The 20091-nt window shown below is 42.7% G+C and overlaps 1 protein-coding gene across 2 annotated transcripts; it reads left to right on the top strand.

The window, feature by feature from the left end:
* The first annotated feature begins 867 nt into the window (after nt 1-867).
* Nucleotides 868-19787, top strand: LOC140421910 (ewing's tumor-associated antigen 1 homolog). Of its 2 annotated transcripts, none has more exons than XM_072506885.1 (6): nt 868-1097; nt 5165-5299; nt 9230-9306; nt 10113-10213; nt 12927-15277; nt 17976-19787. In XM_072506885.1, the coding sequence occupies exons 1-6, from the start codon at nt 935-937 to the stop codon at nt 18092-18094; spliced, it is 2946 nt and encodes a 981-aa protein (XP_072362986.1). In that variant the 5' UTR covers nt 868-934; the 3' UTR covers nt 18095-19787. The 2 variants fall into 2 exon arrangements, with proteins under 2 accessions (XP_072362986.1, XP_072362978.1); XM_072506877.1 differs by having other exon boundaries at nt 5162-5299.
* The last annotated feature ends 304 nt before the right edge of the window (nt 19788-20091 follow it).

Below are 20091 nucleotides of genomic sequence, written 5' to 3'. Positions count from 1 at the left end.
AACGGACGTCATCCGCGCATGCGCGGGTTGGCCGGCGCCAACCCGCGCATGTGTGGTTGCCATCCTCTCTAAGTCCGCCCCGCAAGAAGATGGGGGACGGATCTTGCGGGGCCGCGGAAGGAAGGAGGTCCTCCTTCAGAGAGGACGGCCCGACAATCGGTGGGCACCGATCGCGGCCCACCCCACATTCCAGGTGAAGCCCGGTGCAGGATCCCCCCTCGCCCCCCCACAAGCCGCCCTCCCCCAGCGTTCACGCACCGCCCACGACTGCAGCGACCAGGTGTGGACGGCGCCGGGGGGAACCTGCCGTTTTGGCCTGGCCGCTCGGCCCATCCGGGCCTCAGAATAGCGGGGGTGCCGGAGAATCGCCATTTTCGGTGTCTCCGGCGATTCTCCGGCCTGTGGCACGCGAAACTCGACCGGGCCTTTCCCGCCGCTTGGGAGAATCGCGGGAGGGCGTTGGACCGGCGTCTCCGGAAACTTTGGCTGCCCAGGCGATTCTCCCAACCGGCGTGGGAGTGGAGAATCGCGCCCAATTGATGAAGGCGCCTGATGTGACGGAGGTGGAAATAGGCATTGAATACATGTCAGAAGTAACTTCTGAAGCGCTTTGAGATATGTAATGGGGATGAAGGATGCTATTTAAATGGAATTTCTTTCAATCTTTCTCCTTCTGGGTTACTTTGGGAAATTCCTCTTCAAGCTCTCAAACGAGTTTCTGCAAACTGCTCTCCAGCTTTGATTGACACTGTAACTAGGGGGCGGGGCCAACACACAGCAACAGCGCAGCTAATCAGAGCCGGTAGCTGTCGTTTATCAGCCAATCGGTGAAGGGCAGAACCCTTAAAGGGGAGGGTGTTGGTGTCGGCGGTATTTGTTGCTCAGCTGGAAGATGGCGGAGCGGTTCTGGAGCGCGGCGGCGGCCGACTGAAGGATGAAGCAGGGGGAGGAGGAGACGGATGCGGCCGTCGGCAGGAGGCGGCGGCGGATGCGGCTCATCCCCAGCCCGGGGCCGCCTGGGGAGCGAGGAAGCGGCCGCGAGCCAGGCAGGCTGAGCCGAGGCTCCAGGTCTGCAGCTAGGCCCCGGGCGGCAGAAGGTGAAGAACTCGCTGGCAGTCTCCCTGCAGCAGCTTCCCAACCCTCACCTCCCTCATTACAGCTAAACACCAGGAGTCAGGGCAGCACAAACTGTCTGGGAGTAAAACACCGGGGGCACAAACTGGAAGAAAAAAACTGGGAACATAAACTTGGAGCAAAAACACTGGGGACCAAAACTGTCTGGGAGCAAACACAAACTGGGAACACAAATTGTTTGGGAGCAAAAATGGGAACACAAACTGGGAACCAAAACTGTCTGGGAGCAAACACAAACTGGAAGCAAAAACTGGGAACACAAATTGTTTGGGAGCAAAAATGGGAACACAAACTGGGAGCAAAAACTGGGAACCAAAACTGTCTGGGAGCAAAGTAAAACCATGAGCCACAACTGGCAGCAAAAAACTGGGAACACAAACTGGGAGCAAACATCTAGGAACACATACTGGGAACACAAACTTTCTGGGAGCAAGAAAACTGGGAACACAAACTGTCTGGGAGCAAATATCTAGGAGCAAAAACTGGGAACGGTATGGGAAAAGAGGTTGGGTACCAAAGCTGGGAGGAAAAAACTGGGAACAAAATTTGAGCCGTTTAAAAAAAGCTGGGATCAAAAATCTCTTGGGACAAAAACGGGGCAGCAAAAACCCATATAAACATTTCCATGTCCATCTGACCTGTACGAGGTGATGCTTTGTTCCATCCATAGATTGAGCTCAGTCACAACTTTGCTGTCCACACAGTCTTTTTGCACCAAGTTCTCCCATCACCGTCCTAAGCTCTGGAATTCCCTCGGTATTTCTCTTTCATCCTTTCATGAATGCTTTAAAATCTGTCTCTTAGGCCAAGCTTTTGGTTGCAAGGCTGAGTGTCAAAAATTGTATGAATTGTGAAGCACCTTGGAATGCTTTACTTTGTAAAGGTGCAATATAAATGTTGTTTACACAGTACTTGGATCAATATAGGTGACAGAGCAAGGGGAAACCATGAGATTAATTGGATACCTTTTTCAAAGAGCTGTGGTGCAATGAGCTGACTGGCCTCTTGTACTGTATCATTTTATAACAAAAATATGAAAGGGGAAAGGGCAGAGAATTTGGGAGAGTTCCAGGCCCTTCAAGAGAGAAATTAGAAAACACTTCATGTTTTCTACATGGTAGAAATGTAGAACACTCGCACAAAAATTCATCAATTAACCACTCTTAAACCTTGAGATAGCTAGACTTTTGCCAGCCAAGTGTATTAAGGGCAAGGAGAAATGGAGAGTGAACGGAGTTAACATACAGATCGGCTATGTACTCATTAAATGGCACAAAGGGCACGAGGTGCCCAATGTACTGTCAAAAGGAAATGTTTTATTAAAATCAAAACAATGGGAGGAAGGTGGAGAGACAACTGGGTATGTAGTGGGCAGGGACATTGCAACTGTTGAGCAATGATGGAACAGGGTGGTGGAAAGCAGCAGAAATTCTATTGGGGGGAAAGGGCTGTGTGAAGGCTTAGGACTGGAAACTGTCATCTGTGGTTGAAGGGGATGAGCCCATGGGAGGATTTGAAGGCAATATGTTTGGGATGGCTGTGGGGATTGTGGTCTTGTACGGATGAGGATAAGTGCAGTGGTATATTTTGAATGAGTTGAAGCTTATGGAGGATTGAGGTGGCGAGGCTGGTTAACAGTGGCAAGAGTTGACCCTCGAGTTTGTAAAAGTACATGGTCACTGGTTACAATGTTGTAGAGATGGGAGTGGAGAGAAGTGGTGTTAGAGTTGGAACGTGCAGATGTGGGGGAGAATTTCCAGGTAATATGTTAAAAGATGTGTACCGGCTCAGGTGATATGTTAAAAGTTATGTATCGGCCTTAATGTTCAGTTGTAAAACACCAGTCGCATTACTTGGGAAAGGAAGCTTTACACCTTGTAAGCTTCTTCCTAATATCAGTAACTCAACCATGTTAACATCTGATAGGAGGGAGAAGCTCCAAATGATGACTATGCCTCAGCAGATAATCACATTAGCAGACAAAGTAAGATCATATCTTCACTTTCATTGTGCAAATGCATCCTGTGTGAAGCCTCAGACCTATATGCAGTTTATCTTGTACCTTAATTACCCTCATTAGCTGAGGAAGGGAAGATTGTGTTGGGGGTGAATCTGTAGCAGTAATTGGCATTTAAGCATACTTTGCCTTTAAGCCTTACCAATGTGCATAGATATCTGAATATGCAGCTGTCTGTTCTGTTTGAGCCAGTTGATTACACTTCTGTCTGGGTCAGATATCTGTGGGTTCAAACCCCACTCCAAATTGTAAGCAGTTAATCTAGGACCGACATTTACAAAGGGAGTACTGTGAAGTTGATACATGATTTTGGTTGCACCTTTAAAAAAAGGACCCATCGTCCATCTGAGGTGGACATGGGTTCTCTCCATCCTTACTAAACCAATACCAGTAAAATCAGATTGACTCATCACTTATGTTTGTGGGATTTGCAACATGCAAATTGGCTGCTGTCTTAGTCAACATTTATTAAAATGTAATTTATTGGATACGGTAAACCTTTGAGTTTTCTGAATGTGAAAAAGCCTCTTTAAAATGCTGGTTCTTTATTTTCCCAAGCTTCTAGAAACAGTAATGAGGTGAAAGACATTCAAATTGGGTGCCTCTATCCGATTCGAAAAAAAAGTAGGGTGATGTTGTTCCATATTAGTGAAAATGGTAGCAGCGGCTTAGAGAGTTTTGCTGAATAAAGAGTCATAAGCTGGAATTCCACGACCGTTCGGATCCTCTGTTGCCACCAGAAGTGCACCCCTGCCTGCGGATTTGCTGATGGTGTGGGGTGACTTCAATGAGAAATCCCATTGACAGCGGCGGGAGTGGAGAATCCCGCCACCAGCGAACAACGCACCGCCGAGAAACACATGGCTGGGGACCTGAGAATCCAGCCTCTACAGTCAAAGCTTTTTGTCTTGGCCTCATTAGGGCAGATTCACAAGAATATCAATTGTAAAGGGAACAACAATTTATATTGCATGAGTGATGAATAGTTGGCAAATGGACTGGTTGGTAGAGACATTGTCATGAAGATTGCACCAGGGAACAGTTAACTGTTAAGCTATTGTTTAAATTCAAGACAGGCAGGTTAACTCCTGTCAATGCTTTTCTTTGGGGAATGGCAGTCCCCCAAGCTTTTGTTTAGTTGAAAACAATGCAGTATGTGGACAAGTTCCTTCCATCTGCAAAGGACAAGGCCCTGTGCGTGAATATGTACATATGGTTTCTAGCATGCATATGTGACCCACACTGTGAGCCTGACTGATCTTAAATTAGTTGTCAGTGTAATTCTTAGCATATTCATGATTGTTTTGCACGTGTTGTCCAATTCTGGAATAATTATGTCCTGAGTTGTGTAAGCATGGGCTAATTGGGTACAGTTAGTACTTTGCCTGCTCCGAACGGCCAATGAGACGTTCGGTTTGATATGATCTGCCAGTCAATGGAAAGTGCAGCTTTCCAGGCATCACACCAGCACTGAAATTCATATACCATATTTTGGCTTGATGGCAGCATCCTGTTAGTTCAGAGTACAGCTCTTGTTGCATAGTAGCAGCTAGCTTCACCTGTTACTCAAATTGTTGCTTCCTTTACAATTGATATCCTTGTATATCTGTCCTGATAAGTGCAAGTTGAAAAGCTTCAACAGCATGTCTCCCTTTTTCACCACACAGTAAGTGGTAAGTAAATTGGAACACTGGATTTTCCTACTGAAGTAGGATTTCTCTGTCCTGAAATATTCCATCGGGATACTTTTGCTTAATGCTTACATTGCATAACAAGTCGATCGATATGAGAGTTGCAGAGAGTAATGTATTAGTAAGTGGTGGCTTATTTATTTCAGATGTTAAACTTTGTGATACGTTGGTTAAAGTCCTTTCCCATGCTTCTTTGTGGTTCATATTTTCATCCTGTATAGATGCTGTGCTATCTGAATTGGACAGCCAGCCTGTTTTAAACATGCTTCTTTTTATTTGTACTCTGCACCATATTTAAACTGATATTTTTATCTTCCAGAAGTATTCTCATATAAAACTCCAAAGAGAATATTGAGAAAGCAGCAGCTTGTTGCAAATCGCAATTCCCCTGTCAATGATTCCGAGCTACAGCAGGACATTTATTGGGACCAGCACTCTCCAACCTCATTTAAATTAGGTAATGGAATACATGTTATCAAGTATATGAAATAGGATTGTTATCCTATGTGTACTTTTCTTTATTTTGTTTTTTAATCGGTCTTGCATTCTTTGCTCTGTTTTATATTTTTCTCACTGCCTTGCCTCCCCTTTCTTTCTTTTATCTGATTCCAATGTCAGCATGTACATGTCTTGAACCAGTTATTGGGCAAAAATATGTGCATGGTGCCTATCGTGTCTTAATAGCTTAACATAGAACATAGAAAATACAGCACAGAACAGGCCCTTCGGCCCACGATGTTGTGCCGAACCTTTGTCCTAGATTAATCATAGATTATCATTGAATTTACAGTGCAGAAGGAGGCCATTCGGCCCTTTGAGTCTGCACCGGCCCTAGGAAAGAGCACCCTACCCAAACTCAACACCTCCACCCAACACCAAGGGCAATTTGGACATTAAGGGCAATTTATCATTGACCAATTCACCTAACCCGCACATCTTTGGACTGTGGGAGGAAACCGGAGCACCCGGAGGAAACCCACGCAGACACGGGGAGGACGGGCAGACTCCGCACAGACAGTGACCCAAGCCGGAATCGAACCTGGGACCCTGGAGCTGTGAAGCAATTGTGCTATCCACAATGCTACCGTGCTGCCCTTGAGAACAAATAAATCTACACTATATCATTTTACCGTAATCCATGTACCTATCCAATAGCTGCTTGAAGGTCCCTAATGTTTCAACTACTTCCACAGGCAGTGCATTCCATGCCCCCACTACTCTCTGGGTAAAGAACCTACCTCTGATATCCCTCCTATATCTTCCACCTTTCACCTTAAATTTATGTCCCCTTGTAATGGTTTGTTCCACCCGGGGAAAAAGTCTCTGACTGTCTACTCTATCTATTCCCCTGATCATCTTATAAACCTCTATCAAGTCGCCCCTCATCCTTCTCCGTTCTAATGAGAAAAGGCCTAGCACCCTCAACCTTTCCTCGTAAGACCTACTCTCCATTCCAGGCAACATCCTGGTAAATCTTCTTTGCACCTTTTCCAAAGCTTCCACATCCTTCCTAAAATGAGGCGACCAAAACTGTACACAGTACTCCAAATGTGGCCTTACCAAAGTTTTGTACAGCTGCATCATCACCTCACGGCTCTTAAATTCAATCCCTCTGTTCATGAACGCGAGCACACCATAGGCCTTCTTCACAGCTCTATCCACTTGAGTGGCAACTTTCAAAGATGTATGAACATAGACCCCAAGATCTCTCTGCTCCTCCACATTGCCAAGAACTCTACCGTTAACCCTGTATTCCGCATTCATATTTGTCCTTCCAAAATGGACAACCTCACACTTTTCAGGGTTAAACTGCATCTGCCACTTCTCAGCCCAGCTCTGCATCCTATGTATGTCTCTTTGCAGCCGACAACAGCCCTCCTTACTATCCACAACTCCACCAATCTTCGTATCGTCTGCAAATTTACTGACCCACCCTTCAACTCCCTCATCCAAGTCATTAATGAAAATCACAAACAGCAGAGGACCCAGAACTGATCCCTGCGGTACGCCACTGGTAACTGGGATCCAGGCTGAATATTTGCCATCCACCACCACTCTCTGACTTCTATCGGTTAGCCAGTTCGTTATCCAACTGGCCAAATTTCCCACTATCCCATGCCTCCTTACTTTCTGCAGAAGCCTACCATGGGGAACCTTATCAAATGCCTTACTAAAATCCATGTACACTACATCCACTGCTTTACCTTCATCCACATGCTTGGTCACCTCCTCAAAGAATTCAATAAGACTTGTAAGGCAAGACCTACCCCTCACAAATCCATGCTGACTATCCCTAATCAAGCAGTGTCTTTCCAGATGCTCAGAAATCCTATCCTTCAGTACCCTTTCCATTACTTTGCCTACCACCAAAGTAAGACTAACTGGCCTGTAATACCCAGGGTTATCCCTAGTCCCTTTTTTGAACAGGGGCACGACATTCGCCACTCTCCAATCCCCTGGTACCACCCCTGTTGACAGTGAGGACGAAAAGATCATTGCCAACGGCTCTGCAATTTCATCTCTTGCTTCCCATAGAATCCTTGGATATATCCCGTCAGGCCCGGGGGACTTGTCTATCATCAAGTTTTTCAAAATGCCCAACACATCTTCCTTCCTAACAAGTATTTCCTCGAGCTTACCAATCTGTTTCACACTGTCCTCTCCAACAATATCGCCCCTCTCATTTGTAAATACAGAAGAAAAGTACTCGTTCAAGACCTCTCCTATCTCTTCAGACTCAATACACAATCTCCCGCTACTGTCCTTGATTGGACCTACCCTCGCTCTAGTCATTCTCATATTTCTCACATATGTGTAAAAGGCCTTGGGGTTTTCCTTGATCCTACCCGCCAAAGATTGTTCATGCCCTCTCTTAGCTCTCCTAATCCCTTTCTTCAGTTCCCTCCTGGCTATCTTGTATCCCTCCAATGCCCTGTCTGAACCTTGTTTCCTCAGCCTTACATAAGTCACCTTTTTCCTCTTAAGACATTCAACCTCTCTTGTCAACCATGGTTCCCTCACTCGACCATCTCTTCCCTGCCTGACAGGGACATACATATCAAGGACACGTAGCACCTGTTCCTTGAATAAGTTCCACATTTCACTTGTGTCCTTCCCTGCCAGCCTATGTTCCCAACTTATGCACTTCAATTCTTGTCTGACAACATCGTATTTACCCTTCCCCCAATTGTAAACCTTGCCCTGTTGCACGTACCTATCCCTCTCCATTACTAAAGTGAAAGTCACAGAATTGTGGTCACTATCTCCAAAATGCTCCCCCACTAACAAATCTATCACTTGCCCTGGTTCATTACCCAGTACTAAATCCAATATTGCCCCTCCTCTGGTCGGACAATCTACATACTGTGTTAGAAAAGCTTCCTGGACACTGCACAAACACCACCCCATCCAAACTATTTGATCTAAAGAGTTTCCACTCAATATTTGGGAAGTTAAAGTCGCCCATGACTACTACCCTATGACTTCTGCACCTTTCCAAAATCTGTTTCCCAATCTGTTCCTCCGCATCTCTGCTACTATTGGGGGGCCTATAGAAGACTCCTAACAAGGTGACTGCTCCTTTCCTATTTCTGACTTCAACCCATACTACCTCAATAGGGTGATACTCCTCGAACTGCCTTTCTGCAGCTGTTATACTATCTCTAATTAATAATGCCACCCCCCCACCTCTTTTACCACCCTCCCTAATCTTATTGAAACATCTATAACCAGGGACCTCCAACAACCATTTCTGCCCCTCTTCTATCCAAGTTTCCGTGATGGCCACCACATCGTAGTCCCAAGTACCGATCCATGCCTTAAGTTCACCCACCTTATTTAAGGTAGCCAAATACTGTTTTACGTACATTTTAAGCTTTGCTCTTTTAATCATTAATATTGAGCTGGCAAGTTCTGTAGCTCAGTGCATACATTTTAAAGGTAGGGTATATGTTATTTGAAGCTGTTGCATATTAAACTAAAGAACAGGTTCTCTGGCAAGAAGAGTTATACTGATATGGTATCTTTTTTTTCCTTTTGGAAGGCCATGTTAGGTTTTTATAATGTTCACTGTAGAACCAGAGCCCTGTTTTATTTTAAACGGACTGATGCTTCTGCTACAATACCTCAGAACCGTTTCAAGCAAAGGTGTTGAGCATTTTCTGCCAGTGCCACACAGCATAGTATCAAAACCAACAAGTTTAAAATCAGGTGTAGAGTTGCATTATTATTTCTGGTATGTTGCATAACTGTAAAACCCATCATTCGTTTGATAAAGTTTTTCTTTTAAAAGAAATTTAGCCAATGGTGGCTTTACTGAAAATAAGTAATAGGTTTTGAAGGAAATAAAAGTCAAATCAAATTTAGCCTCTTGCCTTTGCCTATGCAGACAATGGAAAAAAGTCATTTGTGGTTTGTCAACATGCAGTGGAAATATCCGACGTTGTAAAGCGCATTGCTCCTCAGGTAATACCTATTTTGTACACCTACTGTATTAGACATGAATGTTGAACAGTTTAATGTTTGCTGACCCACACCCCAAGCCTGGGGGAACTGGCCAATTATGATGCCTCACAACTGATAACCTAGTCATTCTGCAGAGGGTTACTTAAACAAAAGCTGAAAGGTCATTAAACTGAAATGTTTCTTCTCTCCTCAGAAGCTGCTTGACCTGTGTATTTCCAGCATTTTCTTATTTTATTGCAGATCTACCCAAGTTGGTAGCTTGCTAGTGCTAGTCTGTTTGGTTCAATGCATCACCCATGTGGTTCAGTTATCCATTAAGCCATCACAATCTTGGGGTTGGCTGTGCAGATGCAGTGTACTAAATAGGTCAGGGAATGCAATCTGCTGTGTTGCCAATGAGTGGACTGCGGGCAAGGTCTGAGTTAATTCTGTCTGAACCATGACCATCCCATCGGCTATTGTCAGTTGTCTTTGATTTGAGTTGTTTGGCATCATCCTATGTTTTCACTGAAGTGTTAGGGAAAGCTTTAAAATCATATCATGTCAACCTGTTTGTGTCAATGTTGGCTAATGATACTCGAGTGTGTGTGAAAGATGAATAAATGAGAAGCATAGTGTGTTTACCTATTTCAGTTATGGTTTCCACTTTATACCTAATCACAGTTTTTATTTAGCAACAAAGATCCCTATTAAATAAAATTGTTCTGTTATCTGCTTTCAGTATTTTCCTAATTATATTTCAACAAGTCAGAAATATCGACAGTGTCACTCTAATTAATAGCCATTTTTGTTTTTGGGATAAGTAGCGATCTTCTGAAGTGCCTCTGAACATATGGCTAGGTGAGGATGCAATCCAGTGTAGCCCTACTGTTTCCTTTCGAGAAAGGATCAAAGCAAGCAATTCGAGGTACGTGCCACAAAAAGAACATTTTATAGCATTCAAAGAGGTTAAGACAAGGCTGTAAGAGTATTTACTTGTAAGGCAAATTTTGTTGTGCTCTTTGTAGAACATTGGCATAAACATCAATTTAATATATCTATAAACCCCTAAGAATAGGTTTGTAAAAGAGTCACTATAAATTATGAAGAGTTGTGAAATACACCGTTAAAATAGCTCCCACAGTTAACTTGTACTTGAGAGCTGCTGATTGCCAATTTTTAGCAAGCGTCTTGATCAGATTATTTGGAAGAAGGTTGTGGACTTGATGTTCGTCCCACATCCAAGTATGTATAATGTTCAAAATTGATAACCATTATTAATAAACCACTGCAGAGTCTGAAATAGCCCCGTCACAAAACTGGACAAAAAATAATTAATGTCAGATAAATCACTTCGTGAACTGTAGGGTTTGATTTTGCCAGAGCATTCTGATCATCATTTGTTTCCTAGGGGTACTGAGTTAGTAATATGAAGCCTTCATTGAGCCGCCAATCAAATTTAATGAGACCCAAGAATTATTTCAGTTTTGAAAACAAAGCTCTAAACGTGTTTATTTGCACGTTACCATTTTGACATGTGCTTGCTCAGGAATGTTAACAAATTTAACTTGGCTTTAAGCAGATCAATATTCTGAATTTAATATCGCCACTGACTCTATCTCTTGCCCTAGCAACTGCCTGAGGCTGAGCCAGACTGTTTGCAACCTTGGTGTCTTAGCGATTCACCCAGATATCCACATCATTGCTAAGACTATCAATTCCCAGCTTGGGAACATTGTTCAATTTAACACCTACCCCACCTCATCTGAAAACCTCAGCTTACCTTTGTTACCTCCAGACGTGACTATTCAAAAACACTGCTGACTGAGCTGTCGTGTTCAGCCCTCCATGAACTGGAACGTAACATAGAAATAGGAGCAGGAGTAGGCCATGTGGCCTCTTGAATTTACAGTACCATTCAGTACGATCATGGCGATCTGATTGTGGTTTTATCTCCACTTTCCTAACTGCCCCCCCCTTCCCCATAACCCTTGTTGAATAAAAAGATCTGTCCAACTCAGTCTTGAATATATTCAATGGCCCAGCTTTCTGCACTCTGGAGGAGAATTCCAAAGGTTAACAACCTTCTGGAGAAGAAATTCTCCTTCATCTCCCTATAACATGGGAGATCCCTTATTCAGAAGGAGGATGGTTGTTTCCATTTTCCAACCCCCCCCCCCCCAAACCACCGCTGCATTCTGATTTCCCCATGAGGACACATTCTTTCACCATCTACCCTGTAAATCCCCTCAGTATCTTATCTTCCAAAATTATGCCGCCCATGTCCTGACTCTCACCCACCACCCCTGAGATTGCTAACCCAAACCGGATCCTGGTTAAGCAATGGCTTACTTTTAATATTCACATCTCTTCTGAATATTAAAAACAAGGCATTGCTTAACAAGAAAGGTAGTTAACAACAATGCGTTGTGAAAGTTAAATCTTCTTCACTTCAGAAAACATTGAAATAATAATACAGCTTCGCTTCAGATACCAGTGGCAGCTAAACACCCAACTATACACAAGCTCCTCATGGCTAAACTGAAAACCCGCACAAGCCCTCACTTCCGATGATGTCGCACACGCATGCGCACTTTTCTTAAAGCCATCCATACATGATCAAATAGGAAGATGTCTATTGAAACACCATTAAAATACTCTGTCACATTTTGTTTTCGAATCCCTCCATGACATTACCACTCCCTATCTCTGTGATCTCTTCTAGCGCTACAACTCTGTCGCATGAGGAACGGTTGAGGACTTGGGTCTGTCCTCGTTGGAGTTTAGAAGGATGAGGGGGGATCTTAGTGAAACTTACAGGATATCTTGAGACCTGGATAGAGTGGATGTGGAAAAGATTTTTCCACTTGTAGGAAAAACTAGAAGCAGAGGACACCATCTCAGACTAAAGGGACGATCCTTTAAAACAGAGATGAGGAGGAATTTCTTCAGCCAGATGGTGGTGAATCTGTGGAACTCTTTGCCACAGAAGGTTGTGGAGGCCAAATCACTGAGTGTCTTTAAGACCGAGATAGATAGGTTCTTGATTAATAAGGGTATCAGGGGTTATGGGGAGAAGGCAGGAGAATGAGGATGAGAAAATATCAGCCATGATTGAATGGCGGAACAGACTCGATGGGCTGAGTGGCCTAATTCTGCTCCTATGTCTTAAGGTTTCTGCAAGGTATCTTTGCTCATCTAATTTTAACCTCTTGAGCATCCTGAATTTTATTGCTCAACTCTCGGTGGCTGTGCCTTTATTTGTCTTGGCCCTAAGCTCTAACCTTCATAGATTACATAGATTACATAGAACATACACCTCTACCCTAAACCCTCTACCCTAAACATCCCTAAACCTCTACCTTCTTTCCTGCTGTAAGGCTGTTTTTACCTGCTGTGACCAAGCTTTTGGTCATCTGCACAGGCAACATACATAAAAATGGCAGTATTACAACAATACTTGAAAGCATATTAACAAATCTATTGATTTTTGCTAATTATCGATGAAGCTCTGCAGTTGTGGAGTAAAATATCCTTAAAATAGGAACCAACATGTCTGTACAAGGAAATTGATTTTTTTCATTAAAATAAACTTTGTTTTAAAAGCGTGCGAGAATTTGTCAAATTTTTATTCATTTTAGATTTCAAAGGAGTTCAGAGGAAGAACTGATGAAGTTAGCTAAAGAATTTGACCGAAACATGGTGGAACAAGATATCGGCTCCGCTCAGGAAGCCAGTGAAGTTAACTGGACTTTAGATTGTGCAGATTTGGAACGGACGCCACGGACAGAGCGACCAAATGATTACTTTTCAGCATTGGGACAGGTACCTGTGATTGGAGCCACTGGGCCAGGTAAAGATGGTGTAGGCAGCACCCTTCCTATAGTCGAGCTGCACTGTCAGAATAGTAGTCAGAAGTCACTGGATCTAGAAACTGAAGCTGCCGTTAATGCCTTGTTTGATGGACCCACACAACATACTGGTCGACCTCTGAGTCAGGGCCTCTCGAGCGATGGCTCATCAAGCCCAACATTAGACCGATTTCAAACTCCCAAAGTGGTTCCAACCTCTGCACAAGATGACATTGACCATAGCAAAGGCACTAATATAACAAGGATAGAAGATGTAACGGTTTCCTCTCCAACTTGTAAACAGGCTAGTGAACATCAAGCCTCAAAGCCAGTTGAATTAGATGCAGGGAGAGGTACTCTTTACAGCAATGTAGCAAACTCCAAGCATGGCAAGGGCTTTGCTTGTGAGGCCATCACTACAGGTCGTGAAATAGACCAGCAAAGCAATACTAATGGTCACTCCACAGTTCATTCCACAGGTGAGACAGCAGCACTTTGTACATCTGAAACAGTTCCAGAGGATGATGGGTTTGATGACTGGGAGAATGATGATTGGATGACAGAGGACTCTTTTGTAATGCAAGTTACACAAAACCCAGAACTTATTGCCATTCCCAAGGATTGCACTAATTTCACAAAACAGTCAAGTCATACCTTGGATGCTGCTAAGCGGAATGGTACAAAGGAATTTAATGATTCAACTAATCCGAAGGCTGCTTCTGGCATGGTACCATCTCTATCATTGATGCAGCAGATGCAATGTTCTGTTCACAAAGCTAAGGACACGGAAATGGAAGCCAAAACCTTACAATTTGAAAAACGATCTGAGAGACCAAAGCCAAGGGCCACCTTTGTGCTACAAAGCAAGTCTAGTAGTAAGGTGGCTGAAAAGGAATCTCTCGAAAAATGTCAACAGAACAATGTGTTCAAACCTGTGGTTGACACATTAATACTAAAAGAACCGAAGAATCCTGAAGTTTTGAAACCTCAATGCAGTTCCCATCAGTTTAATGGACCTCTAATGGAATCAACTTCCTTGTCTCATAAACCTTTTAACCGGCAGACATTGCATAGTGGCAGTGCACAGACAAATACAAAGGATTGCCTTGTTTCCACCAGCTGTTCAGTGCCTGCCAAATCGAACTCCCCTGATCGGCTGGAACCTGGAAAAGCTTCTAGTGCCCGTTCACAGAGAAGGGTTGATGCGTTTGTTCAAAGTGCTCCACCTGAGGTGGTGGCTGATGACTGGAATGATGAAAAGTTCTCCTCTGAAATTCAAAATATGTTTACTGAATTGGACAATCTGTGGGAAATTGACGATGACGATGATGATTTGAACAGGATGTGCGAGGATGTAGAAAAGCTGATACAAAGCCAGAATTCTGAGGTGACTACGACCAGTGAGACTACAGGACTAAAAATAGCAAATGGTAACCAAAGTTTAACAAACAATGCAACTCTGACTTCAGGCATGCAAAAGAATCAGCTTACTGAAGGCTTGGATGGGCAGCAAAAGCACTTAAATTACAACCAATCTTCGCTTGTGTCAGAAAGCAAAATCTTTACCAAAGGACTGTTAGCAGCAAAACAAAATGCGGCAGCATTGACGAGGCATCTGCCAAGGCCCACAGGTTTGACATGCATGGTGTGTTCTACAACTACACTCCCTACACAAAGCCATCATTTGAATTCTCTAAGCAATTTCCAGGGTAAACCTTTGTCAAACACTACCCACGCATACAAAGTGAGTTTGAACAGATCTAATTCTGTGCCTGGTTCCAGAAATGGTGTTGGTATTTCAACTTTGCTCCAGGCTTCAATTACTGCAAACTGTGGCCCTAGCCAGAAACTTTGTACATCCACTGTAAGCCCGGCTCATGCAGTCCGCAAATCACAGCATACTGCTGGCATTCCCAGGACTCCACGGTTCACCTTCACTAAGATTACAGATTCTTCTCTGATGAGTGTTCGGCAGAACACCAGTACTCATGTAATACAAATTGCACAGACTTTTGGCAACAGAGATCATGTAAAAAGCCCTATGGAAAAAAATGCTCAGTCAAATAAAGTGTCCACAGCTACACAATACCCAGCAGCACCCCTGAAGAGACATTTTTCTGATTCTACTTTACAAACAAAAGGTAGGCAGTTGTTTTCATAATTTCATGTGGAATTCCAGCAAAATGTGATTAATGCCTTGTTGGAAATTCTTGTGATGAATAATGTCTTGTTTATAAGTAGCACAACTGGACACTGTTAAAGCAAGAATCATTTTCTGACTTTCTGCTGCCAATAGGGAGCCTTACCAAGGGGTGACATTCAGAGACTTGGGCGCACACACATTTCTGTCGTCTACTCCCAGTCGATGAGACTTTCTGTCCACAGCACATGAGGAAAGTTAATCCCCTGTTACTTAATGAGTTACTTTTGATCCTGTGGTTAGCATTTAAAAATTCCCTCATTAATTAGTCCCCAGTATTAGAATTAATCCCTTGATCATTTGAGATGCACAGGTGTGATCTTGATATTGTGACTGTGGCAAAAGGAATTCGCTCTCCTCCACCTACAACCAAGTTGGTGCTTTCCATGTACCCATTGTTGTTAATGTCAACAGGACAAGTAATGAATAAAGCATGCTTAATCTTAAAAAGGGAATATAACTGGCTTGGTTTGTTTTGAAAAATGTTGGGGCAAAAGACCAGTGTCACAGAGATCTAGAGGATGTGAAGAGGATTGCAAAACTGGAGGAGATTTCTGAACATAGATTTGGGAGAGGGTATGGTGTGATTTGAAGGCACGATTTTAAATTAAATGTGATAGACTGAAGGGATAAAGAGCTAATGCAAATCATAGGGTTGCTGGTGTGGGGTATGTCACTGGGTTAAAATCCTGGAACTTCCTGCACCAACTGCAACAGTTAAAGGAGGCAGCTCACCAGCAACTACTCTAGGACAATTAAAGTTGAACAATAAATGCTTTCTCAGCCAGCGATGCCGATATCCCATGAACAAATAAAATAACGCTTTTGTGATGTGGGATGCAGGTTGCTTTTGGATTTTGTGGAGATGGTAGACTAGCTGAGAGTATAGGACTGATGAAAAGAGTTGACAAGAGGCAAAATTGGCTTTGTGACCAAAGTCAAAGGGTGGTTGTGGAGGGTTGTTTTTCAAACTGGAGGCCTGTGGCCAGCGGTGTGCCTCGGGAATCGGTGCTGGGTCCACTGTTATTTGTATATATATTAATGATTTGGATGAGAATGTATGAAGCATGATTAGTAAGTTTGCAGATGACACCAAGATTGCTGGCATAGTGGATAGTGAAGAAGGTTATATAAGATTGCAACAGGATCTTGACCAGTTGGGCCATGGACCGATTAATGGCAGATGGAGTTTAATTTGGATAAATGTGAGGTGATGCATTTTGATAGATCCAATCAGGGCAGGACCTACTCAGTTAATGGTAGGGAGATGGGGAGAGTTACAGAACAAAGTGATCTAGGGGTACAGGTTCATAGCTTCTTGAAGGTGGAGTTGCAGGTGGACAGGGTGGTGAAGAAGGCATTCAGCATGCCCGGTTTTATTGGTCAGAATATTGAATACAGGAGTTGGAATGTCTTGTTGAAGTTGTACAAGACATTAGTAAGGCCACACATGGAATATGTGTTCAGTTCTGCCACCCTATTATAGGAAGGATATTGTTAAAATGAGAAAGAGTGCAGAAGAGATTTACGAGGATGCTACCAGGACTTGATAGTCTGAGGAGAGGCTGGATAGACTGGGACTTTTTCCCCTGGAGAGTAGGAATGATTGTATAGAGGTCTATAAAATAACGAGGGGCATAGATGAGTTAGATAGTCAACACCTTTTCCCGAAGGTAGAGGAGTCTAGAACTAGAGGGCATAGGTTTAAGGTGAGCGGGGAGAGATGCAAAAGAGACCAGAGGGGAAATCTCTTCACACAGAGGGTGATGAGCATCTGGAACGAGCAGCCAGAGGCAATGGTAGAGGTGGGTACAATATTTTCCTTTAAAAAACAGTCAGACAGTTATCTGGGCAGGGTGGGTATAGAGGGATATGGGCCAAATGCGGGCAAGTGGGACTAGCTTAGTGATAGAAACTGGGCACATGGACAAGCTGAGCCAAAGGGCCTGTTTCCATGCTGTAAACATCTATGACTATGACTTGGTTGAGACCTATAAGATCCAGATGGGTATTGACTGGGTGGATGTGGAAAAGATGTTTCTTGTGGAAGAATCTAGAGCTAGGAGCCACTGTTTAAAAATAAGGGGTCACTCATTTAAGTCAAAAGATGAGGATTTATTTTCCCCTGAGCGTTGTGGGACTTTGGAACTCTCATCTCAAAAGGCAGTGGAAGCAGAGTCTTTGAATAATTTTAAGGCTGAGCCAAATAGATTTTTGATGAGCAAGGGGTGAAAGGCTATCGGGGTAGGCAGGAATGTGGAATTGAGATTCAAATTTGATCAGCCACGATCTTATTGAACGGTGGAGCAGGCTTGAGCGGTTGCATGGCCTCCTCCTAATTCATATGTTCGTAAAAGCAAGAATTAGTAATTCAAGGTAGAGGAAGGTAGTAATAAACAAGTGGAAATAATTCTCAGCAAATCCTACACAGTGAATATCCACTTTGATAATTGATTATTTTCAGATGATCTTTCTGGTAAAATAATCATGGCTAGGGATCTATGTCAGTTGACCATTTTTTCAAAGTTCTGTTTAGCTAAAATTGGAACTTCATAAAATGTTTTATGAAATTCGTATTATACATCTAAGCTATTATTGATCTCAAAGGATTTTGCTTTCTATGTTTTCCATTTGTGCAGTTGTGGAGAAGCCAATCGCAAAATGTTCAATGCAAGAGATTGAACAGAAGAAGTTGGCAGCGTTAGCTCGGAGGAAGATGAAAATGCAAGTCGGCAATGCTCATCCATCATCTATGTGACTTCACAAATCCAAAGGATGACTGATTATTATGGGAATGTAATGAAGAAAGTAGCACTTGACTGAAAAAGTGCACATTTTCTTTCCAGATAATCTGGCTCAGCGTATTAATTTCTGTCTGCAATGTAGTTGGGCAAATCAGTAGATACTTGAGTTAACTGGTAAAAATAATTGTGTGTATACGTCATAAATAAGTTATTAAAAAGTACATTGCAGTATTTATCTCACTGGTGTGTTTCCAATATCATGACATAAAAGTCTTTGCTTTTTCCCACCCCTTTTTTTTCCCACCCTTGCCTCCACTTGAAGACACTGACTCCTTGCTGTGTGCCTTCAGACTATTAGACTGTGGAAAGCATCACATCTGAGCCCAGTCTTGTTTGAGACCAACGCATGCAATTTCAGCAGCAGAGGCTGTGGGGTCACGAGTGAGCAGGGGAAGGAACCCTGGAGTGTTTTCACCCTTCCAAGTGAAGGATTGAGGGGTTTATTGAGGTTTCCCTCCTGCAACCTACTTGAGATAAGCTACTTTCGCCAAGACTGAGGATCAAAGCTGGGATTTTCCTGACATTGTGGCCGAAGAGTCAAAGAGCCATACCCGGAAGGCTTTCCAGAAACATTGCTATCATTTTGCTTGAAGTGCGAATGAAAACCTGAGCTGAGGTCCAGTAGAGTGATAACTAGTCAATGCATCCTCTGTCAATCATTCTGATTTACCTTCAGAAATATGAGCTGCCAGAATCATTATGAAAATTATTTTCCAGATGAATTTCTGTTTTTGCAAATAAGGGACCTTCATGACTGAACATTGTTACAGTGCAAGGGATTCTTCTTGTAAAAGTTGGCCAATGCCTGTGTATTGGTTTTAATTTCTTATTCCTGTTAAGTGTGCCGTACAATTTTTTTGTTACTGTTTTAAATTGCCCTGGTTCAAGTTCCTGTAACAGTACTCTGCGTGAAGTATTCACTTAAAAATTTAATTCAACTCTATTTGAATGTCGCCATTAACCCATAACTACTGCTCCAAGAAAGGTCCGTGGAGGGAACTTGGAATAATAGCTGATGTCTGTCATGGTCTTTTATGCTTGGAAGTTTAACCTCAATTTACAACTGAACTTAAGTGAAGTGCAGATTTGGATAACTGTTTAATTTGGATTCAGGGTGCCACAGGAATGAAGCTCATGTGATGTTTTAATTCTGTCTTTGTTGTGACACGACTGTGCTTCGAGTCTTAACTGGACCTAATCAAAGTTTTACTGTACAAACATTTTCTATTATTTTTTGTAACCTACCTCAGATCATGAATATTTATCGAAAATATTCTTGATCCTGGTCAATTGCTTTCCGATGCAGTTGTTAATTACTGTTTTCTGATGACATACTAATTCAACTTTTAGCTATTAAATATCACACCTTTTTTAGTGAAATTTAGTAAAAATCTAACTTTATTTTGTTTGCACTACACTGTTCATGTTAGAAGACAATATCTTATAAGTGTTGTAACAGAACTGTGGTCTGAATCTATCCCTTATTTTTAATATGTTTCTACTGGTCTATGTACATAATACTTTGGCAACTGTACATATGTAAGTGTTTATGTATACCTGGTGCTTTTTAACCAGTGTCTAGACTTCTAATTTAAAAAAAAAAAGAATCATTTGGTATTATAAAATGACAAATTAATGTACCTTGAATTTTTCTCATGCAGTCCTATTTACTATTCCTAAGGGAATAATCTAGTTAAATTTCAATATTTGGTTGAGTGCATGATAAAATTGTAGCAAAATAGCACATTGCAAAGTAGCAGTGGAGGTTATGCTCAGAATGCATACGTTTCATCCACTGTTGCTGATCAAAGACAGACAGCGTTTTACGAAAATGAAGATTTAAGTCGAGCTGGTTTTAAATTGACTCCATTCTAAAATCTGAATTGTTATATGGTAATTCAGATATCGGGAAGCTGTGAGTGAGTGTCTAATCTCATCCACATCGCTCATC

This window comes from Scyliorhinus torazame, chromosome 1, assembly GCF_047496885.1.
Source record: "Scyliorhinus torazame isolate Kashiwa2021f chromosome 1, sScyTor2.1, whole genome shotgun sequence".
NCBI classification, from domain to species: Eukaryota; Metazoa; Chordata; class Chondrichthyes; order Carcharhiniformes; family Scyliorhinidae; genus Scyliorhinus; species Scyliorhinus torazame.
Note: the sequence above shows the minus strand (reverse complement) of the source record. Positions and strands in the feature narration are given on the sequence as shown.

Excerpts from the sequence above, each read along its gene's own strand:
- LOC140421910 (XM_072506877.1), top strand. The coding sequence starts at position 935 with ATGAAGCAGGGGGAGGAGGAGACGGATGCGGCCGTCGGCAGGAGGCGG. Across the intron at positions 10,214-12,926 it reads ATCAAAGCAAGCAATTCGAG|ATTTCAAAGGAGTTCAGAGG; the intron begins GTACGTGCCACA and ends TATTCATTTTAG. Across the intron at positions 15,278-17,975 it reads TTCTACTTTACAAACAAAAG|TTGTGGAGAAGCCAATCGCA; the intron begins GTAGGCAGTTGT and ends CCATTTGTGCAG.